This window comes from Halichoerus grypus, chromosome 7 (assembly GCF_964656455.1).
Source record: "Halichoerus grypus chromosome 7, mHalGry1.hap1.1, whole genome shotgun sequence".
NCBI lineage: Eukaryota > Metazoa > Chordata > Mammalia > Carnivora > Phocidae > Halichoerus > Halichoerus grypus.
Window position 1 is genome coordinate 146,564,638 of NC_135718.1, and position 26,998 is coordinate 146,591,635.

General features: G+C 47.5%; 1 protein-coding gene across 9 annotated transcripts in view; it reads left to right on the top strand.

Moving 5' to 3' along the window:
* The window catches only part of FAM78B (family with sequence similarity 78 member B), an 88,920-nt gene extending 62,911 nt beyond the window's left edge, over positions 1-26,009 (top strand). The window contains exons 2-5 of one of the 9 annotated variants that reach the window (XM_078078407.1): positions 12,615-13,543; positions 22,849-23,663; positions 24,636-24,710; positions 25,644-26,009. In XM_078078407.1, coding sequence (XP_077934533.1) covers positions 12,615-13,137 — 523 coding nt within the window. In that variant the 3' untranslated portion in view covers positions 13,138-13,543; positions 22,849-23,663; positions 24,636-24,710; positions 25,644-26,009. Of the gene's footprint in view, positions 1-12,614; positions 13,550-22,848 lie in introns of all 9 variants that reach the window. The other 8 variants (XM_078078406.1, XM_078078408.1, XM_036097609.2 and 5 more) reach the window with 8 other exon arrangements.
* Positions 26,010-26,998: the final 989 nt, after the last annotated feature.

The following is a 26,998-nucleotide window of genomic DNA, read 5'->3' on the forward strand; positions in this document are numbered from 1 at the left end:
ATCAGAGAGGCTCAGGCAACTCTGGTGGGTGGTGGTGCCCCTGAACTCCTGCTCTGGTTCATTCATTCATTCATTCATTCAATTGTAAATATCTAGTGACTTCCTATTCATCTTGGGGAAGATTTAGCCATCATGTGATCTTGACCTTGAGGAACTGTCCCCCATAATGATTCCCAAACCAGATGGGAAGAAATCACAACTACTACCTAGACCAGCAAATACAAAGAATTCGGAGTTCCGGCCCCAGCCTCCAGCGGCATTAGGTCCAGATGTCAGGGTGGGACGGCAGAGAGGCTATCTCCTCCTGGGGGCTGCCTGGGGCCCCCCGCCAGCCATCCTCAGGATTCCCCGTCTCTATCAGATGCATATGCCATCATCAGATTCAGCCCCCAGAAAACCAGCTGTGTCTTTATAAACAACAGTAAAAGCTGCAGATGTTCTGGGCTAAAAGTCAATGAGACTGCAGAGCATGCAGTGCCAAGCTGTCAGTTCCCCGAGGCTGGGGAAATGGGAGGGCCCCAAGGCGTCCTCCTCCAGGGACCCACCAAAAGATTCCAAATGAGGAATCTCACTTGAATAGTACAAAAAGAAATAAGCCAGCCACGCCTCCCCCCAGTCAGTGACAGAACAGGAGGAACAAATGCAAAGAAAGAGTTTGGAGGGTCACAGGGCTGTCATCACCACAGGAGCTGGATTCTAGAGCATAGGAGCTCCCGGGAAGGCTGGCTTGGGGCTGGGACCAGGCGGGGTGAAGGCGGGAGCCACGTTTCCTTCCACCCCAAATGCACAGGTTGGAAGCATGACGACCAGCAGATCAGAACCACCTGTCAGGAGCCGTGGTGGCTTCCCAGCTGCAGGTGGTCCCAGAGACTCAATCAGGAAGATGCCAGAAGCCTAGAGGGGAGAGTGAATGGGGCCCCAGGCCCAGCTTAGATCCAGGGCAGCCAGCCTGAGTCCCCACAGTGTCTTTGGAGCCCCGGGAAAACCAACTGGGTGGGGTCCTATGTTCTGGGAGGAGCCCCTCATCCTGAGCGAACACCCACTGCACTTTCTTCTGAAATCAGATTTCTTCCCCCCTTGAGGCCCTGAAAATCCCACCAGCCATCAGCACGAGTGCCTCCATGTGACAGCACTATCCATGAGCTCCGCCCCAAGGCACTGGAAGAGGCTGGAAGGGCCAGGTGGTGGTGGGGGGAGTGGGGCTGCACACTCCAGCCATGGTAGTCAACTGAATCGTCTGCTTTCATCCCTAGAAGCCAGACAAACGAGGGACAAGAGGAGAGGGAAGGTGGACATGTGTTTTCTTCCTCTCATTTAGGAATTTTGCTACTACAGATAGATGCTTTGTTAAAATTGAGAAATTTTATCCATCCATATTGGATGGATACACCAAAATGTTAAAAGTAGTTACCTATGATCACAAGATTATGGGTCTTTCCCTTTATTTTTATTTTGTTCTTATTCTAAAAAATAATTATTTTGGGGGCACCGGGCTGGCTCAGTTGGAAAAGCATGCGATTCATGGGGCGCCTGGGTGGCTCAGTTGGTTAAGCGACTGCCTTCGGCTCAGGTCATGATCCTGGAGTCCCGGGATCGAGTCCCACATCGGGCTCCCTGCTCGGCAGGGAGTCTGCTTCTCCCTCTGACCCTCCTCCCTCTCATGCTCTCTGTCTCTCATTCTCTCTCTCGCAAATAAATAAAATCTTAACAAAAAAAAAAAATTTAAAAAAAAAAAAAAAAAAAAAAAAAAAGAAAAGCATGCGATTCTTGACCTTGGGGTGTGAGTTCAAACCCCACGTTGGGTGTAGAGAACTACTTTAAAAAAAAAAAAAACTGTATTTATTCTGTAATAAGAAGTGATGAGTTACGTAACAGGATTGCAAATCATGAGCGTGAAGCATTGTGGACAGAGCTGAGTAGGCTGAGGAGTGGCTGCCATTGACCTGGGGAGGCAGTGCGGGGCACGGGGGGCTCACACCGACCTTTGTGCAACTCTGGACATTGGTGCCTGTGAACCAGCCAGATGGTCTTAGCACCACAGCACAACTCACGGCTGTGTCCTTGGAGCTGCCTTTGGGAGGAGGATTGGAACCCTCATTCCAAAGACAGGAGGAGGTGAGGAGCCTCTGAGTGCAGGTAGGTGGTGAGCCCCTGGAGGCTGGGCACAGACCCCCACCGTGCCTAGCACAGAGCCTGTGCCCGGACAGCAGACACCGTGCTCCCTCGGGACTCAGCCTGGGCCTGCGTGCCTGCCCCACACGTGTGAGTGAGGACACTCGCTGTTTCCGCTGCCCCGGTCTGCAGCTGTCTGTGGGGAAGGGCGCTTTGCTCCGAGAAGCTCAGAATTGGAGTCGGAGGTGAACCATCCTCAGACATGACCCGGAAAACTGGCCGCTGACCCAAGACCTCAGGCATGTCAAATATAAACAAGCCAGCAGAGGCCTCTGAGAACCGTGCTGGGCTAGGGGGTCCGCCAGAGAAACTGACCCCCCAGTCGTGAAGGATAAATACGTAATAAGAAGGTGTCTCTAATGCTAGTGAAACCCAGTCTAAACAGAACATGAGTGTGGCCGCAAGAGAAGCCTTTCACTTAAACATGGAGCCTCTCCCAACACGGAAGGCTCTTTAAAAACACTGGAAATTGTCTTTTCTGCTGTGGGAAAAAATACCTCCCTGTGTGCCAAGAAAAAAGGATGTGGTCAGAAAGGAAGGGGCGGAGGAGGAGGTGGGAGGCTTCTTGGAGTCTGACATAAACAGTGCAGAATGAGGAAAAACCTAATTTTAAAACTTACTCTGTAATCATGGTGCAAACCATCTGAGACTCGGGAGCCACGCCAGGGCTGGGATTGGTGTCTGAACAGGCTGAGAGGCTGACTAGAGGCCGTGGGCGTCCGGACTCACCAGGTGACACAGGGCAGCGGCTTTGAATTCCTGTTTCCCCCCACCTCCCACCACAGCCCTCTCCCCAGCCCTGAGCCCTGCCCCTGCCTGCTCCTAGAAGGGGGCTTCTCTTCCTCCTCTCGTCTCCCTTCACCCACCGGCCATGGGCTATTGCTTCCAGCAACTCGTGTGGAGGGGCTTCAGGGACTCGAAGGTGCCGGGCGCTGCCTTTGCCAAATCAGAAGTGACCCTGAGCCGCAGACTCTCTGGGATGTGGCACCGATTGCTCGTCCCAGTACTAGATGGAGAAAAGCCTGAATCCTCAGAAAACATGACATTCTCTTTAATTTTCCACACTCCCAAGTGGTAATGCCATCAGTTTGAGCGATGAAGATGAAGAGAGAAGGCGGGAGCCCCTTCTCAGCATCAGAATGCAGTGAAGTTAACACAGCAGCCAATTTCCTGTAGGAGCAGGCTCAGCGAGGCGGGCAGACCACAGACTCTCAGAGCAGTGCCGTTGATATGATCAGGGCTGATATCCAGCCTTGGAGCTTGAGCAGGGGTCTCCGAGGTCCCCTGTCCTGCCTGCATTAACCCTTTGGCTGGTGGATTTTGGAGAGATCCGGGGCCCTGGGCAGGAACCTGCATAGCTAGAGAGGAGGGAAGGATGGAGGGTGTCTGTTTAGCAGTTGTTTAAAAAAAAGTTTCAATATTTTAACAACTGGTATGGTGATAGCAAGTGTCTGTCAGCTAATATCACCCATGACTATTATCATTATTTTTTCAGAGCCTTTGGACCACTAATTTAGTACCAGGGAGTCACTGTGAGGAAAGCATGTGATTTTGAATCTGATCCTCGATTTGCAACTCAGCTCTGCCCATTGCTAGCTGTATGACCTTGAGCAAGTTCCCTATTGTGTAATGGAAAGTAGAATGATACCCACTTCATGAGATTGATGTAAGAAGTGGGTGCAGAGCTATTTCTGAGAGTACTTTGTAAATGTTAAGACTGAACAGATGTGAGTAGAAGCACACAAACCAAAAGAGAATTCTGATTTGGAGCTGTCCAGGGTTCCGAAGTCATGGGGCTCCAGATCTCCACCTGTCCCCAACATTTGTAGGGTCCAAGGAGAGAACACAAATGAAGGCCCACATATTAATTTTAATTAGTTTCTAAATATTTCTAAATATTAATTTTAATTGTAAGTCAACTAATGGAAAGCTAAGGGTGTAAGTCAGACTAAGTGCTAAATCACATCAGTTCTGCCCTCCTACCCTGATCTATCTACACCTTTATAACAACCTAGAAAGCAAAGTTCAGATTTAGAATTCTTGGACTCCTCAAAATTCTGTGCTAGAGTGTAGCAGCGCAGGAATAGCTGACCCCCAGCTGGCCCCACTCCTCTTCCCACCTTGGCTTGTTACCATATTGAGAGATAACGGATAATCACGCATATGCGTGTGGATGCTTAACACATATGTCCAAACTCCATGTGCACCCCCAACAAACAGCCAAGCTTTGGCCCACACAGGTGGAGTAGACTGCCCTTAGGAAGACAGAACAGGGAAAAGGCCTGCATTGACCCTGGAGGCACGTTTGGGGCCATATGGCTGGGAATACTGAGATCCCAGATACCCAGACTGTGGTCTAGAAGGAGGGGAACAGCCTTCAGGTGGGCATGTCTTCTTAGCCCCACAGGCCCCTTGCTCAGTGTGAAATGGCATAGCCAGAAGATACCAGAGTGGGTCCCTTAAAGCATAAGGACAAGCAGGGGCTCCTCTCACCTGGGCTGAGGGGCAGTGTCATCTTGGATCCCAAAGCCTCCCCGGGAGCTTGAAACAGGCTTGAAACCACCCATCCATCAGGGGACATCAGTGTCAGCAGTGCCCCTGAACACCTGGCCTATCCCTGCCCTCAAGAATGCTGCTATTGGCCCCCCCATCCCCTTGGTGACCACAAGGCTTCAGGGGGAGCAAAGTACAGCTCCTTCAGAGAGGTTGCTCTGCCCCTCGTGGGCACTGGGAGAACTGGCTGGAACCTGGACCTCAACCCACTTATTTGAATGAAATGCTTCACATGAGCTTCTTTAAATGGGATTTGCCTTTTTCTTCTAAAAATGGGATGCAGAAAGCATGAAGGTTGCAATAATCGATGTTTTCATTATTAGCCCCATTGGTGAGTCCATTAGCTGTGAGCTTTGGGTCAAAGACTGATTGTCTAAAATAAAAACATTGTGTTTATCACCGTGAGGAGAGGGTTGTAGGAGAAGGAGGGGAACGAGATACTAACGTGGATCTAGCCTGTTATAGTTTACAAAGTGTCTGCTCACATTCCATCACTCCAGCTGATCCTTGTAACAGCTCTGATATGTAAGGAGCCTGGAGTTATTTTCCTTCCCATTTTACCCACGAGGAGCCTGAGGCTGACAGGAGCAGCTTGTCTGAGGCCAGCCAGCTGTCACCTTGGGACTGACACCCAAACCACTGAGCGCAAAGAGAAAAAATGAGATGAAGAACTCATTTAAGGTTAAGGTTAAGACTAAGGAGCTTTCCCACAAGTGTGGTGAAGGAGAGAAAGCAGGGTTTGGGGTCAGAGAGACCTGACTTCAGATTCTGGTGCTGCCCTTCCCATTGGTAGGACTTTGCACAGTTTGCTTGGAGCTTCTTTTCCTTGTGTGTGACCTGCGTATCATCAAATCTGCCTCACACAGTTGCTGTCGGGTGCTTTCCCATGGAAGGATCAGTGGCTGTTAAGTTTCCTTCTTTCCCAACACTGCCCCCATTGCTCTTCCTTACTAACACCTAAAGTCAGATCTCACTTGTACCACATGCAGTGCTACATACTTTGCATTCATTACCTCATTAAATGTCCACACCAAGTACATCAAGTAAATCCTATTACTGTGTCCTATTTTGTAGGTGGGGGAACTGGTACAGAGTGGGCAAGTGACTTGCCTAACTGACACAGCCAGTAGGTGGTAGCACTCGGTTTACAAGCTGAGGCAGCCTGGCTCCAGAAATCCTGCTCTCGGCTCCTCTGCCCAACCAGCTCTCCACCTCGCTCTCTCCTTCCCTTTGTTGCCCAACTTCTTGAAGGAATTACCTGAACTCCCGTTTTTTTCTTGTGCTTGCTCATTCCCTCCGTAACCCCTTACAGGATGGCCTCCACCAGCATATCTTCACTGCTGTCTTGATAATTAATAAATCTCATAGTCTTTTCTTAACCCCACTTTCTTCAATTCATGTGGCTTTTGGCAATGATGGCTTCCTGAAATTCTCTTGACTTTGGAAGTGAGCTGTCCCCATTTGCTGTCTCTTCTGCTTCATAGGTTCCTCTTTGTCTCTTGGCCATCTGAACAAGCCTCCTAAGGTGTCTCTTTCATCCCCCGTGGTTTCACCATCACCATCAGCCAATCCTCTCCACGCAGACAGTTGCCAAATTTACACCTCTAGCCCTGACTTTCTCCCAAGCTCTCGATCCAACTGCAATTCCACAAAAGCAGCACCTCCCAGTTGAAACTCAATCTCTTCCTATCTTTCACTTAAGATCATTTCAATACTTACCTATTCAACAAATGATTCTGAACTCCTTCTATGTGCCAGGCACTGTTCTAGGTACTGGAGATATGGCAGTGAATAAACCAGGAAGTCAGTGCCTTCTTTGGGGTTACCTTTGAGTTGCAGGGTGAGGGGAGAGAGACCATAAGCAAAGTAAGTAATATAGTGTATTAGACAGTGGAGAAAAATAAAGCAGAGTCAGGGCATGGGGAGTGCCGGAGCAGGAAGTTGTGATTTTAAATATGGTTGACAAGAAAGGTTGCACTGAGAACATGATACTTGAGCCAGGAATAATGGAGGTAAGACAGCAAGCCTTGAAGATCCTGAGGGAAGAATGCTTCGGATAAAATAAAGAGTATGTGCAAAGGCCATGAGGTGGGAGTTTGCCTGGCATGCTCAGTGAGCAGCACAGAGGCCAGAATGGGCAAGAAGGAGAGAAAAGTTGATGGTGGCCGAGAGGAAATGGAGAGCCAGATCATGTAGGGCCACATAGGTCCTTTTAAGAACTTGGGCTTTTCCTGAGTGGCTTAGGAGCTGTGGAATCATTTTGAGTTGAGGACTGACATAATTTCACATTTGTTTCACAAGATCACTGTGACTGCCATGTTGAAAATAGACCAGGGCAGCAGAACAGAGGTTTTAGCAAGGAGGAGACTGGCTAGGAGGCTAGGTCAACAATCCAGGAGACACATCTCTAGCGTGGATCAGGGTAGTGGCAATGGAGGTGATGGATGGACAGGAGATGAATTCTGGATAGATTTTGATGGCATCAACAGGATTTGCCGATAGTGCATGGAATGTGAGAGTGTGGTCAAGAGTGACTCCAAAGTTGTTGGCAGATGGGCAGTTGGGTCTATGGATCTGGAGCTCAGGGAAGCAATTCAGATTGGAGATAGAAATTTGGAAGTTGTCAGGATTAGATGGTACTTAATAGCCATGAGACTGGATTCACCAAGGGAATGTGAGTAGATAGAAAGGAGAAGAGGACCAAAGACTGAGACCTGGCACCTTCCAAAGGTAAAGGGTTGAGAAATGAAGCAGAATCAGCCAAGGATGGTGAGGAAGAGCTCATGAGACACAAGGGGCAACAGGAGTCACGTGTGTGCTCCCTGTGCCAGCCACCATGTTCTGGGGAAAGATGCAAAGACAAACATGACTCCATCTTCACTCCCTCATGGAGGAGTCAGGGCTTCACACCCTGAAATACCACTGTGGGTGGGTCCAGGGATGGCTGTGGAATGTCAGAGGCAGTGAGACCACACCTTGTTACTTCTGAGAATGATTTTACACACACACACACACACACAGACACACACACCAGTCAACTGTATGTGGCTCTTCTGGTTATTTTACTTTATCCCTTCTTTTTGTCTCTGATAGGCAATCAGTTACCAAGCCAGAGAGTACCTACTTTTGCAGCATCTCCCATACGTAGCCCCTCCCCTCCGTTCCTTCCAGCCTAGCTGGAAGCCTCATTAAAGATCACCTACAGTGTTGCAAAAGCTCCTAAACATCCAGGTTCCCTCCCATTGGCCCTCTAATTCTCCTTCTTCCATCATCCTTCTTCCTGGCACATCATCTCCTGCTCAAAAGTCCCACCACCCCTGGAATGAAGCCCAGTGCCTAAGCCCATTATTAAAGGCTACTTCACAGACTGACTCTGCCCTGCCCACCCAGCCTTGTCTCTACTTCCCAGGTGCCCTCTCTTTCCTGGACACTCCATGTTCATGCTTAAGGCCACATGTTTGCCCATGGTGGAACCTCCCACCAGGGTGTGCCTTTCTTTGTTCTCCACAGCTCATATCCCATTTCCTCCACAAAGCTCTCTCCCTATAGCCAGCATGGATGTCCATGTCTCCAACGTCCTGTATCACTTGGAGTCTGTGTCGTTCACTTTTGTATGTAGCTATATAATGGCATGAACAGTCACTAAATACATTTATATTCACCAGTTCATTCATTTTTGTGTGTGGCTTGTCTGCATCCCCCTCAAGGATAAATAACTTTCAGTGTTAAGCATGGTGCTCTTCTAATAATAGAATACATGAATAGTAGATGTTAGTCTTTTTTTAAAGGTGAGGGAATATATAAAAGGTAAAACTGTGATAAAGCACTTTGTTGTGCTCTACCAAGCTCCAGGTAGATAGGCATGAAAGTGATTCAAATAAAATATTTATTCCTTCAACAAAAATGTATTAAGATCTACTACATGCCAACAATGTGTGAGATACTAATGATTCAAGAATAAGTCACAATCCCAAGCCTCAAGGAAATCATAATCTAATGGGGAAAACAGACATATAAACAAATAATTATAATATAACCTGAGAGCTGTAAAGAGCTGGATATATCCATGGGAGCATGGAAAAGAAGGCTTCCTGAAGGAGGTGATGCATGTAATGATTCTCAAAGGATGAGTGATTAGATCCAGTGAGACTGTAACAGGGGAAAGAGTGCTTTAGGCAGCGGACATGGCACGAGCAAAAAGGAAGAGGTTAAAACAGCATGGTGTGTGGAGGTAGGGAGGCCAGACCACGGAGGGCCATATATTAAGGAACTTGAATCCTATCATGTGGGTGATGCCAATGATGCTTTTGAAGGGTGTTAGGTGTAAAAAGGACAGAATCATGTCTGTGTGTTTGAACACCAGTGCGGCTAAAAGATCAATTTGAAAGGGATCAGGATTGGATGCAGAGAGGGCAGTTATGCCATTCCCTGTAGACCAGGTGGGAGATGCTAAGGGCTTGGATTTAAATGAGGGCAGTGACAGCTGGATGGAGAAAAGGAGATAAATTCAAGCATCACTTATGGAGCAAAATTCATAGGACTCAGTGATGCAATAGCTCAAACAGTCTAGGGGAGGGCATTAGGAAGAGCCAAAGATAACCCTTACTTCTGGCCGAGAAGACTGGGTGAGCAGTGGGTCACCCCTGGCAGAGAAGGGGGAAAGGGCCAAGTGTACGCTGGAGGTGGTGCGTTCACTTTGGGACATATGGAATTTGAAGTGCCTCCAGCATCCCATTCAAAGTAGTCCTCTTAAATGGTCAGAGAGTGACTCCAGGGTACTATCACGCTTGGAATTTGTCAGGGACTTCTTTGAAAACCATTACCAGGGCACCTGGATGGCTCAGTGGTTAAGCGTCTGCCTTCAGCTCAGGTCATGATCCCAGGGTCCTGGGATCGAGCCCTGTGTTGGGCTCCCTGCACAGCAGAGAGCCTGCTTCTCCCTCTCCCTCTGCTGCTCCCACTGCTTGTGCTCTGTCTGTCTCTCTCTCTGTGTCAAATAAGTAAATAAATAAATACTCTTAAAAAAAAAAAAGAAAACCATTACCAAAGCCAGTTTATCAGCTACATAAACCAGTCATGCGTTGTATAGGCATGACTCTTCCTGGGGGAAAAGAAAAAGGGCCACTACCTTAGAAAAAAAAAAAAAAAGAAAGAAAGAAAAAGAAATAAAAGTATGATATTTTTGAAAAAGAAACCTATCCACTAGACTTCGTCATAATGAATTTTGGGCTACCCAAAATCAAACCTTCCCTTAATGATGGAGTCCTTCAGTCCCTGGGGCTGTGGGAGAGAACATGCCTCAGACCCAAAGGATTTCCAATAGAGCAGTGTCAGAAGTCACAGCAATGTGGATGGACTGAGTACACAGCCTCCCAAGGTCACCACGCCCATTGGCTACACTCAGCCAGGTGCCTTTGTTTTGATGTGATGATTAAGAAGCTTGTTCTTTTTCTCTATTCCACAGAATCCTACAAGAAAAGGGTATCTTCCTTCTCTCCCAAGACAGGCACAAGAGTGCAACTTTATTGTATTATCTCTGTTTGCAGAAAATCTGGGACCAAACTAAGCTTTGTAAATTTCTCACATGACTGACCTCTAGAACCCTGGGCTTAAGTCTGCTCACATAACTCTAGGCAGGAAGGTGAGGGCAAAAATATGAACTGTGAAGACTCTATAGACAACATATCTTAATCGACCAGCAAGATAGCGAGTCCTGAAAAGGACAGTGTTACAACAGAATCAAAAATCAAGAATCAACCAGAATGAAAAACTCCCCAACCAATGTGCCTCAGTTGGCACAGTGTCCTAGACAGGAGAACAAGTACAATTTTATGCTGCTGAGAATGCTTGTCCTCCCGTCCCACAAAGGAACCAAAAGAACCCAAAGCAGGCCTGGTCACTGTAACCTAAATGGAGAACAGAGCTGAGGCAACACAGAAAGTAAATGCCTGATGACTTAATAATTGTCTCCACACTTTGGCTGGGGGCAAGAAGCTGACTCCAGTGTGTCTATTTCATAAACCCAACAAGCAGATTGGGTCTCACCTGACCTCTGATGCGTATATGATTATATCCCACTCAAACAACACTTATGCCCCTCTGTACAGTAAGGAATGGCTGTAGCATTATTGGGGAGCTGTAGCATTATCGCGGAGAGCTACTCGTCAGCGCAGCTACAATGAGCATGTGCAGCAAAATGGGCTCTCTCTGACTTTCTACGTGAGGGCATTTCCTCTTCTTCATCTCTGCCAATCAGGATACATTTCAGTTATGCCCAGCAGTTACCAGGGGCATGGAGACAAGAGAAAAGGTTCTTGCAGCTGTGGGCCCACCTCCTCCCCAGGCAGCCCTGCCTTCCCTTCTCTTCAGACTGGGGCTGACTAGCACAGGGGGAGCTGTGGGGGCCAGCCAGGGGCAGCAATTAGTGTCTCCATGTCCCCGTGTGATGGTAAAGGATGCTGAGACATTTTAGCATCAACTTGACAATGCAACTCTCTCTTAAGCCATTCGTATAAAGCCCTGTAGGATCTTCTGTCACTTCATAAGAGGAAGAACTTTATATCAAACAAGGCTACCACGTCTCAGCTGATGAGTGGAGCATCTCATTTTTTTTTTAATTATTAAATTCTTCTGCACTGTCACTGAGACTCATTCCCAGTCCCAGCAGTGGATATACGCAGAATGTGTAGCCAGGCTCTGCTGACTAAACTTCTACTTCTATTTGGGTTCAGTCCAGCTCCCTGTGGCTGTTCTGAGAGCTGCAATCACACTGGACAGCCTGAGTCTCCTCCACTCTGGCTTTCTCCAGAACCAGGAGGTGATAAAGTATAGTGGTCAAAAGCATAGACTCTGGAGGCAGATGATTCCTAATTCCACCTCTTACAAACTGTAGAACCCTTGGTGTTTAACATCTTTAAACCTCCACCCTCTCCTGTGTAAAATGGAAATAGAAATTCATTTATCTTGTGGAATATTTTGAACGTTAACTGAGATAACATAGTTAAAGTACTTAGCACAGTTGTTGGAATAGAGCAAGTGCTCAATAAGTATCACTATGATGATGGTGGTGGTGGTGGTGGTGGTGGTGGTGGTGTTAGTGGTGAGCAGAGGGGAGAGACATGGGCTAAGACATGGGCTAAAATCAGGTGCAGCCAGGAGGAGTAGCAAAGTGTCCAGAATGGCAGGTTTGCTAAACTAAGCAATTGGACTTCCAGGCTGGACCTGAAGTCAGTGGGAGAACAGCACATTAGAGACTATGTATGCCAGCCTACGGCACAACATTTACATTGAGGTGGTTTCCAAGGTGACCATGATCTCCTTGTGTTATCAGTTTCTACGTCTGTTTGCCAAGTGCTAGATTGGCCAATGACTGGAATTTAAGCAACCTTCTTTGTTGAGTAGAAATTCTACTACTGTGATTTCCTGGGAAAGTTTGCCTCCTTTTGCCCTCCTTTCCACCTGATACTTCCCTCTAAGTACATCAAATTGTCACCACCTCTTCCTAACAAACAAACGTTACACACACTCATACTTCCCAAGAAAGTGGTTCTTGCAATGGAATGCCTCTAACCAGCTGATTACAATTCCACCATCCCAACTAGTTGATGCCTCTGTGGGGCTCACAAATGCCTCTCTGAGCTTCCTGTTTCCAGTTGGACCAGCTATGATTTTATTTAACTAGTTTTGGCATTGCTTTTTAATCTTTGTGTTGTTTTGATTTGTCCCTACTTAATCCCGAAGCAGCACAGCATAGATCTTTGACCTGAATTCCCCTCTGAACTTCTCATTTTGCCCAAGTTGACAGTGTTAGTAAGTGGTGGGCACCTCTCCAGCTTTTGAAAAATTCATTCAGCCTCTTCTTTTCTTGTGCATCTCTTCTGCTTTGCCAGGTCAAGCTGGGAACTACCTGACTTGAGGGAAGGGAGAGTAAAAGCCATCAGTGACTCAGATGGGGTGAGCTACCCTTGGTACGGGAACACCACAGAAACTGTGACCCTGGTTGGTCCCACCAACAAGATCTCCAGGTTCTCCGTCAGCATGAATGACAACTTCTACCCAAGTGTGACGTGGGCAGTGCCAGTGAGTGACAGCAATGTGCCACTGCTCACAAGGATCAAGAGGGACCAAAGTTTCACTACCTGGCTGGTGGCCATGAATACCACCACGAAGGAGAAGATCATTCTACAGACCATCAAGTGGAGGATGAGGGTGGACATTGAGGTGGACCCTCTTCAGCTCTTGGGGCAACGAGCCCGGCTGGTGGGCAGGACTCAGCAGGAGCAGCCCCGGATCCTGAGCCGGATGGAACCCATCCCCCCCAATGCACTAGTGAAACCCAATGCCAACGATGCCCAGGTCCTCATGTGGAGGCCCAAGCGAGGACCACCTCTGGTTGTGATCCCTCCTAAGTAGAAGCAGACTGGCCTGACTGTGTGTGGAGCACATGACGCTATGACACGCAGTGAGGCTGCCAGGGGTGGCAGGAGCCAAACTGAGTTTCTGAGCCAAAGCAGACCACTTGGTTTGCCAGCATTTGCAGCCACTTATGAAGAGTAGGGCTGCTTCTTGGGTGGTAGAACCATAATCCTTAGGAAAAGTCCCTTCCTTTTAGGAATAAAGAAATCACTGATTTGACAGACTTGCTGTGATTACCATGCAAGTAGCCATATTTTGGAGCTGACCAGGATGATTCTTTTATCTGAACTACTGACCATTTCTTTCCTGTGAGATGCAGGGGATGGAAACAAAATTAAACAGTGCCTGTGGCAAATGCTGCTTCCCAACCAATTAGAAGTGGGAGTGAAAACATCCACACCAGGTGTTTGTAAGACAGAGAGTCCCACTGTCTGACTGGAGGGTGCTCGGGGAAGGGGGTGGAATGAAAGTCGGGCGGTGAAGAGAATGGGGAGAAGGAGAAATAAGTTGTTACTACAAATTAATACCTATGAATTTATTAGTAGACAATCAGATGTTCAACATACTCAGTGGAATGAAAGGTACACTTAGAGAACTAGAGATATATTGATATTCACTCCATTCTGAAGGGGAGCCTCCTGGGAACTGTCCAGGGTTCTGATGTGGACAGATGGTGCCTCGATGCTTCCATGTACCCACCTCTTTCCAAAATCTGATTGTTCTGAGTATCCTTAATCACAGTATTTGGATAGACAGTTCCTGTATTCTGCAGAAGCTATGATATTTGGGGACTTCACCATGTTTTTTGGTGAAACATTAATTGTGATTTTGTTTACAGCTGCTTATCCTGTTCCTGTTACCAGCCCTAAATTTACAAAAGCATAATTGTTTATAAACCATGGAATCCATGTAGGATTTTGAGAACATTTTAACAAATAAGAATACTATTTTCATTCTTTTGGGGTCTTTTTAGCTTCTGAACGATGTGAACATACAGAATGCACACATGTATATACATGCACACATGCAAGCATACATGCCAGGATGCTGATAGCATGACCAACACATGTGCCAGCGGTCCCTACATATGTCCTTGTAGCCCAGTACGTATACTTTATATATGTTTACTTTAGCTTGATTTCACAGAAGCTCAACTTTAACTGCATGAGCACTTGTGAGGAAGTGCCTCATAATGTTTAACTTCAGAGCTCTTTAAAGAAAATCTGAGCTGCTCACATTGTGCAAGACTATATGGCTGAGATCCAACCATCAAGGATGAGAGACCATATTTCCTTTAGTCAGGCCAATATCAAATGTTTTAGAGAGTTTCCAGTCTTTACAATAAGGACTTTCCCAGCTCTTCTAGCTTACATCACCCAGAAAAGAGCCTTTCCTTTTATTCTCAATCATGCAAACTGTGATACACACACACACACACACACACACACACACACACACGGTTTCTTCATTCAAAATCCCCCAAGCAAAATAATTTTAAAACTGTCACAATGTCATTGTAGATTTTGTGGATGGATACTGGCAGCCTAATCTCAGAGGTGAAAGAGTTGAAGTTCAGAGTAATTATTACAGTCCTATGGTTGGCTTCAATGATGTCTTCTACCACAGTCTGAGAGTGGAGGAGAAAAAGCAGGAGGACTTTCTTATTACTTTTATTTAAAATGCAATTAAGTCTAATTTCTTTCAGGTTCTAGTCCCAGGGGATGGTGCTTATTTACAAGAGAGGGTTAAGAGATCCACTTGAAATCATGTAGTGTTAACCTCACACCCAACCACCAGCTATTCTCTTATAGATTAGTTATTGATGGCAAACTGAGCTATTTATAACAGCACATTAATGACACATCAGTGACTCACAGAAGACCTAGAGACATTCCATTTAAAAATAATTCAGCGGTTACATTTGGATTCCACTGTCCTTCCCATGCTTCCTTGTTTTTTATGGGAGCTCCAAAGAGCTCCAGGGCTGAAATAAACCTGCCTATTTTCCACTCTGACATCTGAAACAACAAACTCTCCCTCTGATTGAATTAGATGGGATGCCAGGACACCAATCCTGGAATCTAACCCATGTGGCCCTATCCTAAGAAAACCTGATATTTAAAATTCCAAAATTGCAACAAACCACTGATTAATGAGAAATGATCATTGAATTACAAAATCCTGTACAAGATTTCTGTTTTTAAATTCCCCTTGCCCATCCATTAAAACAAGATATGACTTCCACAATCACATTTACATATAGCATAACTTCTTCAAGGGCATATCTGTAGAAAGCAAGGGGCAGCATACATAGTTAGATTTGTTCCTGCTGAAAAGTCGCACTTTTCAGAGTTTGAAAAGAAATGACCTGGCCAGTTTTCTGGAAAATTATGTAATAATGAGAAAAATAGAGAGGAAAGTGCTTATAAAAGTTAAAATCCCTTGGGCAAAATATACATTATGATTATTGTTGGTGATACTATTGTGAGCTGTGCAGTTGGGTCTCTCGGTTCTGGAATGAGCCGGGCAGAATGCTCCATTGCCCCACAGCTGATTATTTTGAAGTTAAAGTGGTTTTGCAAGGAAACAATCCCTTTTCTTTCTGTGATCCTTAGATCGTTACCTTTCAGCTTAGTCAGGATATTGCCAAATGAAAGGCTCTCCAGCAAGAGAGAATTCACCTTGAAATCTCTATTGGGGTCGCCCCATCCTCCCACCAGGCTTTTCTTCCTCCGAGAGCCCCTGGGGTCTGATGCCAGAGGCCATCAGTTTAGAGAGGCTCATTCAGTGCCTTGATCAGGTTTTAGTTGGGTGGTCTTATATACTTAAGAGACTATACTTAATTCTGAACACACACATAATGCAATGGTTTCTGGTGGCACAAGACCTTTTAATTCCGTGTGGGAAAGAGCATTTTGTCAGGTAATAGATCTTAAATGTAGTCATCTTTGAGATCTTTTCTTCCGCAATCTCAAGGAAATTGAGGTCCAGTTAAATTAGTTCATCTGTTCAGGGTCACAGACCTAAGTAGCAACAGAGCCAAGAGAAGAGCCTGGATCTCCCAAATCTCATAGCACAGCATGGGCACACTTACCTGAGACCCACTGTCCTCTCCTGCGTCTAGCCCTGAACCATTCACCCTTCCAGCACTAGAGGCAATTGAATTCCCCCTTTTAAAAATAGGGTGAAATCTTTGTTACTGTTATGTCAAAAAAATGAATATTCCAGACTCCCTCTTACCCATGACAGTTGTTTGAGATTGAACTCTTAATCTGGGCCCTTGGCAGCATGGACTTTATATTCCCAGGTCAGTGCTTTGGTTCACAGCCCATGGGAAGGTTGGAGGCTAGTCCTCTCTCCACCTCCCGTTCCCTGGGCTTTTTTACAACCCCGTCTCCTCGTGCTAGGAATAAGGGCATAGGGCAAAATCGCATTCTGAGCAGCAATTCTGAGCAATAAAATAAGAGAACTGTGATTTATAGAGTATTTTACCAAAGGCTTCTACATGCCTCTTCTCATCCCCAGACAGTCTTGCAGGGAGTGTACTTTTGTTGTTGATATTATTGTCTCCATTTTACAGACCATAAATTGAGATCCAGAGGGGTTAAGTGACTTATCCATGGGCACACAAACAGGAAATGTCAGGAGCTAGGATTCGAACTGGGCCATTTGGCTCCAAATCCCATGCTAGGACACTGTACTGTGCGGCCTCCCCATGCGTTCCCTGCCTGGAGGGCACCCAAAGAGAAGGAAGCAAGGGAGAAAGCATGCCACTTTCCCCTCCACGGCCACGTAGTCCCTACCAACTACTGAGTGGACATATTAAAAATAAGAGGATGAACAGTGTTTTCTTAGGCAGAGAACCTTGTAATCCTCAGGGAGACTGGCCCCCCAAGAATGCCTGTCAGGGGCTACAGGGTGGGGGAGCTGTGGTCATCTGGCAGCTCTCAGCACAGCCCTGGTCATTAGTAGAGGAAGTCAGCTCTCCTGGTCTCAGAGCCCCTTCAACAACCCATAAGCACAAAAGGAGGAGGAAAGCATGCGTTCCGCAGCTGAGGTCCCAGCTGAGCGAGACCCTGCCAGCCACCATCCCTCCATGTGGCAGGAGCGGCCCCTGGGGCAGAGGCAGTGCAAACAACGGCTTTCGGAGTTCTGGTTGGCACATCGAACGTTCTTGTTAGAACTGAGGGCACAATTAGACATGGCCAGAGCCAGCTCCCAACTGCGTTGCAAAGAAAGATGTAAACACACACACACACACACAGACCCACTACACTCACACACTCCTCAAGCTGAAAAGAAAATTAATCAAAAACCCAATGAACGCCTGAACTCTATAATTAAGCCTAAATGATCCTCAGATAGAAAGGGAGCTGAGTGAGCAAGCTCAGTGCACACAGATATTTTTACCCCAGAGTCTTACTGCCATTAATTTCTTTTGAGATCTTGAGTACATCTGGTTCCAGTTTCCCCGGTAGGACATCTGCCTCTAGAAGGCCTACAGGAGACTTGCCAGCTCAGTGGCCAGAGGACAGCCAAGGTTATTTGGCCATCCTCAAACACGTTTACAGGAATGTGTCTGGGGAGCTAAGGGCCAGGGCCGTGCTCCCTGCCACGATGCATCCTACTGCTAACCTCAGTCCTGCTAACGATTCCTTCCAGGCATACCATGCTTTACAGTTCACAAAGGGTTTTTCCTGTCCTTTACATAGAGTAAAAAAGAGTTCTGTTGAAGAGAGGAAATCTTAGTATTGGCCTAACCTTTCTATCCTTCTTATTATTAACAACAACAACTCCCCTTTGATTAGTATGTTACACTTTACACAGCACAGACACAGAGATTCTGTCATTTTGTCTCAACGATCCAGTAAGAGCTGCCCTATGTCCCTATTTTACAGACGAAGGATTTGAGGAGAAAGGTCAGGTGACCTGTCCAAGGTCACCCTAATGTTAGTAGTGCACGGAGGAGTTGAGCTTCAGTCTTCTGGCTGCATACCTGCACTCCATTCTCATGGAACATTCTCTCCTTCGTTCAGTGCAAGCATTTTTTCTCTGTTTGTCCAGCCACTGCTGTTCCTTGGGCAAGGCTGACTAACTAGGAGAGGGTGTCTTCGCAGGAATGCAGAAATTGATCCTTTTTGATTGATCCCTGGATGCAGTTTAAGACAGAATCAGCTCTCTGGAAGAGTCTGGGTTCAGCTATCCCAGGCTCTGTGCCTTCAGGTGATTTCTCTCCTATTCCTCATTGGAAGGGAGGCCCTTTTGGGTGCTCTGAAGTTGGAGGCCAGAGCCCAGGACTTCAGCGTGACTTGCGATCCAGCTGGTGAACTAGACCTTGAGCAAATCATTTAATTCACCTGGGCTTCCATTTACTCTTTTGTTAACTGAGCCACTAATACAACCCAGCCAACATCACAGTCAGGAAGACACAGGGGGATGATGTCTGGAAACACTCCCAAAATGTCTAACATGCTGCCTGTTGTAAGGTATTGTCACATTGGTAGAATCACAGGGCCCAGAGCTAATTGCACGATTTCAAGTTCCATCTACTAGGAAGCCCAAAACCATTTCAGGGAAACCCACTCTGCCCGCCGAGTAAGCCTGGCCTCAGTGGAGGGTGGTGGGCTTTGAGCTCCCCAACCCCCGCTTGCCCCCAAACACCTTGCTGGAGAGGCCTGGACCCTGGCAGTCAGGAAAAGAAAGGAGACCACTACGTAGCCCTGTAGGAAGCAGCTCTGGGCAGAATTTGTAGCTGCAACTCCAAGAAGCCTTTGGAAAGGAAAGGAGGCTGAACATCAGATCTGGGCCAAACTTGAAATCCCAGCACACTTTGCCTGGTTTAAGCCACCTAGAGAAGCCAGCCAGGGGCAGGGGCCCTTTTCCTGTTGTGAGCTCAGGCAAGAGATACAGAGGCAGAAAATGGTGATAATAATAATTTTACACACACATACACACATACACCTTTTTGTGGGTTTCCACTGATACAGAGGGGGAAAATATATATATAGTGTTGGGGGTGGGGATCTCCCACTGTCCTATCTCTACAAAGTTTCTGATGCCCCAGATCTTGGCTAGGACACCACAGTTTGGAGGTCGCATTACAGATCTGGCTCTGAGTATGCAAATAAAAGGATACGTTTCTTCAAATGTTCCACCCCCCAGGCTGTCCCACCACATGGCAGGCATACGTGGTTATGGTCCCTCTCTCTGCCCACCCTGCCTGCTGTGGCCCCGTTCCACATGGCCCCGCCTGGACCAGCCACGCAGCTTGCCTCAGGACTGCTTCCCAAGGCCCCCTGAGGGCCCGCTGCACCCCTCCCCAGCCAGACCCAGCACCATGAGCCCTCTGAGGAGAGAGGTAATCTGGCCCAGCTGGGGAGTGGTCCAGAAGAGAAACCACCCGCTCTTCTCACCGGGATAAATATGAAGCCAGGCCTCTGGGCAGCAGGCCACATGGCCACACGCAGGAGCCTCTCCTCTGCCTCCGGGCTCCCAGGGGTCCTTAGCTAACCCAGAACATGTGGCTCAGTCCTTAAAGCCGCTGAGTGTGGGTCAGAAATGCCGAGAGAAGGGAAAATAGACGCTATGGCATTACAGCGCTGAGGGGAGAAGGCCGAGACCCAGAGCAGCAGCCCAGCTGCCCTCGGACACCCCTGGGGACCATGGGGGGCTCTGACAGGGCATGCGAAGCATTCAAACAGCAAGATGGCTACATGGGGGGCTGGTCTCAGGCTGGCTGATGCCCCATGTCTCTGGGAACAGGGAGGAGACAGGAAGGACGGCAGAATACTTTGCCTCAGGCCAGGCTCAGGATGAGGGTGAACCAACCAAGGCGCCCAGGGTGCAAAAATTTCAGAAGGCCCTTGACGCAGGTTTGTGCAAAGACCGACTCTGCACTTGCTGAGCACGAACGCCCCACGGTGTCTGCCCTGGATGCCTGGCTTCCCTCACCCTGCTCCCAGCCCTGCTCTGTGCCACCATCTACATGCTGCTTTCTTCACAGGAAGGGAGGGTGGGGGTGGCTCCCGTGAGATCCCTCGGGATACTCATTCTCCCAGCAAGTGTTTATACGGAGCATCTACTATGTGCCAGACTAAACAGAGCCCCTGCCCAGAGGGAGACGATGCTCACAGGAAGCTCTGGGCACCACTCATCCTCTCCTTTGGTGCCATACATCACAAGTAACCCCAGAAGTTTAACAAGTGCTCCCTTAGTCTGCCTGTGAGGGGAAGACGCCTTTCCGGCCCGAGGACTTGGTGAGGACGGGTGAGGTGACAAGCAGCATTCTGTCGTGTTGTTTGATCTCTTCCAAGGAAAGGCACTAGGGAGAGCCTACAGCCTCATCCACACATACACAGGCTCTGGTGATGGGAGAAACAGCTGGTTATCTCTCCATCTGCTCTTGTCCCCTCACCCCCACCCTCCAAACCAATTAGAATATTCCACACAGACATGATCCAATGAAATGTTAATTGGAAAAATAACAGGAAAGATAATACATGCACTTCAGGCTGAGAACTATTTCATTAAACTGGTCTTTGAAAGCAAGACAGCCAATTAAATTATTTCCCACTTCACTCCCTCACGTACCAGAAACTATAGAAAGCTATTACTTCTAATTAATTAGGAAAGAAAGAAGGGCCCTGCATATGCATATCAGATGAACGGGGCCTTAGGCTCTACACCACCTAGCTCTACACACGCGCACACACACACACACATGCATGTACACACATGCATGCACACCCCCCCACGTGTGCACACATGTGCATGCGTGTGCACACGCACATACATGTGCACACACGCACATGCATGTACACGCACATATGCACATGCATGTACATACACACACATGCACGTACACACACACATGCCTTAGGGTTGAAGACTCATCTGCTGTCTCACCTGAAGAATGTCATGGGTCTTCTGAAAACAGCAAAAAAAAATCTGCTCCCAAGAGTCACTCACAAAATCAAACAAAGGAAAATGCCTTTTTTGGGCACATTCATCAGAAAGGAAATAGGGGCCTTTGTTGTGAGAGAATAAGCAGCTCTAAACTCAGTTGGATTCAAAACGATCTTGTCCTTTCCTCTTCAGGAAAGAAGGAGGCACTTCCCAAGCCAGCTCCCTCCTTCAAATGCTCAGGATGGTGTCAGGGACCAGGAGACCCGTCCTTTTGAATGGACCTTAATATGAAGGTCTCATGCAAGGCATCTTCACGTTTCCATCTGTGAAATGGGAAGAAGTCCTGTTCTCAGTGCCACAGTCACCCCCCCGAAATTTTTAAGCTCGTGAGAACACATTGGCAGAGTTTCCTGGGGGAAACTGAGAGATAAAACTCAACCATGCAGTTAAAATATTTCCTGTACCAAAATTATGCTAACCCAAAGGCACCCTTACTGTATAGTAAGTTGAATACAGTTAACAGATATGAACATTATAATAATGAATATAATGGTCATATAAAGCAGTTGTCACAATGATGTGACGTTTGCACACAGGCTTCTCTCCAGTATGGTCCATGAGCAGCACACAGCCTCCGAGGTTGTCTCAAGGCTTCTGCACACAAGTGCCCACGTCATATCCCGACTTCCGCCATCATCCCCCACGTCTGTCACTCTGTGCCATGCAAGATATCAAGGGCCGGCAGAGCCTAGCACTCTCAGTGCCTCTGACCACTCACTCACTGCAGGGGGCGGGGGACAGGCACTGGGTGCACTAGGGCACAGCAGCTAGAGTACAGGGTGTATGGGGGAACCGTTTCTAGAATGGCTTATAGGCTATTAAGTCCCCATTTGTACATATAATGTGGTTGTCTGCAAACTTCAAACAACTGGAACGAGTTTATTTGACAACCTCTGTAAGAACCGGGGATTTGTTTTCTTCTTGAAATTGAAACCATGCAGACATTCTGAAAACGCCACGGTGTTCATTTGTTGTTGGAAAAACTCGTTCTGCTGTGCATCCCTGTAAGCAAAGCCAGTATATCAAAAATCCAAAGACACAAAGCAGAAAAAATGATCAGGGAAGAAAGAGGAGGATGCCTGGTGCTTGGATTCACCTCAGAGCAACTCTTCCTTCCATGCATTCAAAAGTACCGTTTTTATTTGAAAGATTCAGTTCGCCCCCTTCTTTAGGACCATAACTATTAAAGTGATATATACAAATACCCACCCACACACAAAAATAGTGGCAGCAAGTTTGTCTTAAAAAGACAAACTGACTGACAACTTCAAGTTGAGTAGTATAGACCTACACTCGAGAAATTTTAGTGCAGTTGGAGTGTGCGCCCAGGCACAGGAGTATGGGGTAAGCCACAGGGTTCTGGTGAATCAGCGAGTCTTGCAAATCTCCTTGTGCCTTCAGGTGCTAAAAAACAAGGCAGGGGGGTGGGGGGTCTGGAATTCCCACCCATTTCTTTAGATCCCTTTGTGCCTTGCTGGTGGGTAACACCTATGGATGATCTGGAATCCCTTAATATTATTTTAGTTTTTAATCATTTTTTAAGACCCACATAAATACTATAGACCATCTTTACAGAGAAATGCATATGTAAATAAGTCCCAATAACTTCGCATAAAATTGCAGGGTCGTTGTCCCCTTGAAATCTATAAAGCCAGATTATAACCATCTGCTTTTAAGGAATGAGATTCTTTGGTCACTGTCTTCATGCCCGTCTTATTTACATGTTTCCATGTCCACATACAGGTCACCTAGTAGGACAAGGCACGTCCAGCAAGCAGAACCACATGGCAGAGACTAAAGAGGAGGAAATGAGCCATGGCTGGTGGTTCTAGAAGCTGAAGACCTGGACAGCTGATTTCCCATTAAAACGAGTGCCATTCTCCCTGTCTCCTCGCCATCCTCCCATCCCGTGAGCTGTACCCCCTCCTACCAAAGCACGGGTCATGCAGCACTCCCCATGGACTGGCTGGGCTGGGCTCGGCTCTTGGCGGGCTGTGCTGAAGTGGGAGCTGTGTCTGCTGTATCTTTTTGTGTGGAAAGATTGGGTCCATCCAGATCTCAAGTCCATCCCCGACCCTCTAAAGTGAAGCTGCCCAGGGAGGAAGAGCTGGTCAGCCTGGACTTCAGACACCTAACATGGCCCAGCCTTGGTTCCCAAACTCTTGCCTTCCCTCCCTACGCTTTTGGGTCTGAAACAGCGGGAATGCATATCTCCCCTTTTCCTCCCTTCTCCACATGGGGGGCCAGTGTGGATACTCTCTTGAGATTTCTCTGATCCTTGGAGCTAGGGCCAAAGCAGTCCTGCTTCCCTGGCATGACCAGGCTGGTGTCTTCAGGTGACCAAGGGCAAGTGTATGTCAGCAGGATCAATGGGGGGAGGGGAGAGCCACCCTAAGAGGGCAAAAATGGTGTGCATTGTTTTATTTATTGGTTTATTGGTTGGCTTGCTTACTGGTTGATTCATTTATAAAATATGTATTTATTATACAGCAGAAAACCCACTCCCATCTTTGAGGCGTCCAGCCCCGGAATCTGTCTTCTTGGCCCTGGAGAGCACAGTGAGTGACTCCTCTCTGAAGCCACAGAAAAAACAGAGGGGGGATTTCTCTCTCTGTGCCCAAACACTTCTACCCCAACCAGATTTTCAGCCAGAAGTGGGGTTAGAAACCACCAGCTCTAGTGAGGCAATAAAGCCATACAAATCAGCAGAAAGAGGGTCAACTGTCCAAGTAGAAGCTCCCAGCATCCCGCCCTCCCCTCCCCCTCACAGCATAACCCCTCCCCTGCTCTGTGTGCACGTGGGGCGGGGAGGAGGGGCAGTCAGCTGCAGCCTGGCCACCTCAGATCTAGATTTTTCCTTCTGCTCTGGTGCCGCCTTCTGAAGTCCACATGCACATTAGAGATGCCTGAGGAGCTTAAACTCATTACAGCAGAATCTGGGGATAGAGCCTGGGCATGGGTGTTTTTAAAAGTACCCCCAGATGATCCTAATGTGAGGCTAGGGTTGAGAAGCACTTCTAGTGTTTTTTCCCTTCGTCCCTCCCACCCATCCACATCCTTCATCCTCTATTTCCGGAGCTTTCTGCCTTGCCAAGAATGGGAGTGGCCACTGGGGAATGAGAACTCTCTTCCCATTTCTCCAGCCCCTCCTCCTCACTCAACCTTACCCATCAGGTCAACCAACCTGAGTGGATCCCTGGAGAGTTGGCAGGTCCCACCATTTTGCACCCCAAGGCTGGTGCCTACACCCAGCCCGGGGGCTCTCAAACAGTGTCCAGCTTTTCTAGGAATAGAAACCCACTCCCCACCAGATTCTCTTTTTATCTGCCCCAGACTCCCCAGCTCCAAAGGTTTAAAGGGCACTTGGGTGACATTTATGTCTCCCAATCCCAATCCTGATGGGAAGGCCCGTGCTGAGTCTTGATAACCCAAGGCTTGGCTATTTCTGCAGAGCCACCTGAATTGAATGAGGGTCAACTGGTAACAGAGGAAGGAGTCTCATTACCCCAAGCCAGTTCTTTCCCCAACAGTTGTGCAGCATCCAAATCCCAAATGGCTGAGAAGAGACATCTCCCCCTTCACACTTTACAAGATCTCCACTGAGTGTGAGTAAATGCGTGTGTATGTGTGTGATGTGTATGTGTGTATGTGTGTGATGTGCATCAGCTGCATACAAACCATCGAGATCCACAGAGATGTACCATGTTCATAAATGGGCCCAGGTGAATTCCATATTAGATATATACACAAGAATGTTGTAATATATACAAACTGTTACACACACACACACACAGTCCAGGGAAACCTGGGATGTGGGAAGAGGTTTTTTTCGTACTTGATCTCCCCCATCTGAGTAATTTCCTGGGGTGAGTACTAGTTCACACACACCCTCTGTTGCCCAGCCTGTCCCCTCCTGCATTCCATACCACCAAGCCTTCTTTCCCCATTAGTCAGAATGTCCCTGCCCTATGTCCCATCTCTCAGGGTCCTACTCTCTGATAGGTGACAGACAGTTCAGTCAGTGGGTACTAAAGAGTTGAGGGTTACCCCTCCCAGGTGACATTCATGTTTTAATTGGGGCTACAGATAATGCCTTAATCCGAAGGAGTGGCTCTAACAGTGGGTATCTCAGGCACAGCAGTGGGCCAGTAAGGGAGATTACTTTTTATCAGGGGAGCTTTTTAGGCCCCCCCAACCACACTTATCTCTAAGATCAACCCTTCATAAGTACATGAGCACAAGCAAGCACACTTACCTATGTACACTTTCCAGAATGTTGACACTCCTCCCTTATATTGGCCCGAATTTTACAAATGAAAAAAAAAAGAAGAAGAAGAAGAAAAAGAAGAAGGAACAGCTAAATTAATTTAAACCTCACTGGGAAATGTAGCCTATATTTCACTGGCCGCCAGCCACATGGCCCACCCCACCCTGTTCCATTTCCCTGCTGCTCCTTCTCTTTTCTGCTACCACCCCATCAGTTAATTTACTCAAAAGTGTCCTCTCTGTGCCCCCCTCCCCCCCGTGCCCTCCAACAGATGTATTTCCTTCCTTCACTGTTTCCCGTTTGGAATTGTGCTGTTTTTCGGTGTTGTCTGGACAAAGAGCAGGTGAAAAGCATGAGCATGTGTGTATCGCTTGGAAGAAAGAGAAACCGGGTATTCTGCTGCAGTTTGGAAAAAAAGCCACCCAAGGAAGAGACGAAAGCTGGCTCTGCAGAGTGCCTTAAAAATGACTTCAATTAGGAAATTCTGAGTCGTCAGTCTTTGGATGTTACATAAACTCAAACAGATGTTGCATTTCACTTCTCTGGGATTAAAAAAAGTTAAATACAGTATGTATTCAACAACAACAAAGTATCTTTTCTCTTTAATTTGGTCATTAAAGATGCAGCGGCTGGTTTTTGTTTTGTTTTGTTTTTTTTAAAGCCTTGGGGAGGCCTCAGAATAAGCAGCTCTGGGACGTACAGAGGGCAGATGCAAGAGTCCTGCCCACTAGGACAACTGGTGGGCTAAGGCCAACTTAGTGCTGTGAAACTGGGGAGGGGAGAACATTCTAGAAAAGAAGAGGGCAAACCTTGCCCTTTATCCCCTCCCCACCACTACTCCTCTCTAGAGCACCCTTTGGCCAGTTTCTGCTTTGCCTTTGCTAAATGATTTCCCCTTAGTTCAACACTTGCCACCTAGGATTCTACTTAAACAAGATAACGTGAAGAGTTTGAGCTCCCAAAGGTAGTTAAGGCTTCTGGGATATCGCCTTCTCTCCCTCGAGTCACGTTTTTTAATGGTCAGACCTATCTGGGTGACAATGGGAAGTGTAGTTGGGATGGAGATCTTGGCGTGCACGTGGATTCTGAACACTCTGCAGGTGGGAAGGAACTGGGGAGCACAGCTCTCCAGCCCTGGCCGGCCACAGCACCCACCCCGGCCCCCCACCCCTGCCTCTCCCGCCTCCTCCTCACCCTGCTTTTCTGCTGGAAGTAAACACCTGGCTGGCAAGTGCTTGGTGTCATCGGGCTAACAGCTGTTCTTTCTATTGGACCTTTTATTCAGAGCTATCATGGCTATTTGCCACAAGAGATGGGACCCTTTTGAGGGGTCAGTAGTTTTAAGAGGGCTAGGAGTCAAAAATTCATATTTGTTCTCTCTTTCTCTCTCTCTCTCTCTCACCATTCAAAAGAGGAAAAGCAAGAAGGAGACCCAGATACTCAAAGAATGGTAAATAGTGGTTTCCACTAGGGGGAAGAAATTTTATCTACCATGCCTCTCCTGGGGTGAGGGGCGGTACATTTTTAAACATATATATTTATAAGTAGGACACCCCCCCCCCACCAAGTGAGCCAAGCAGGACATGCACAGTTCTGTGGGAAGCAGCCTTACAGGCACATTTCGGA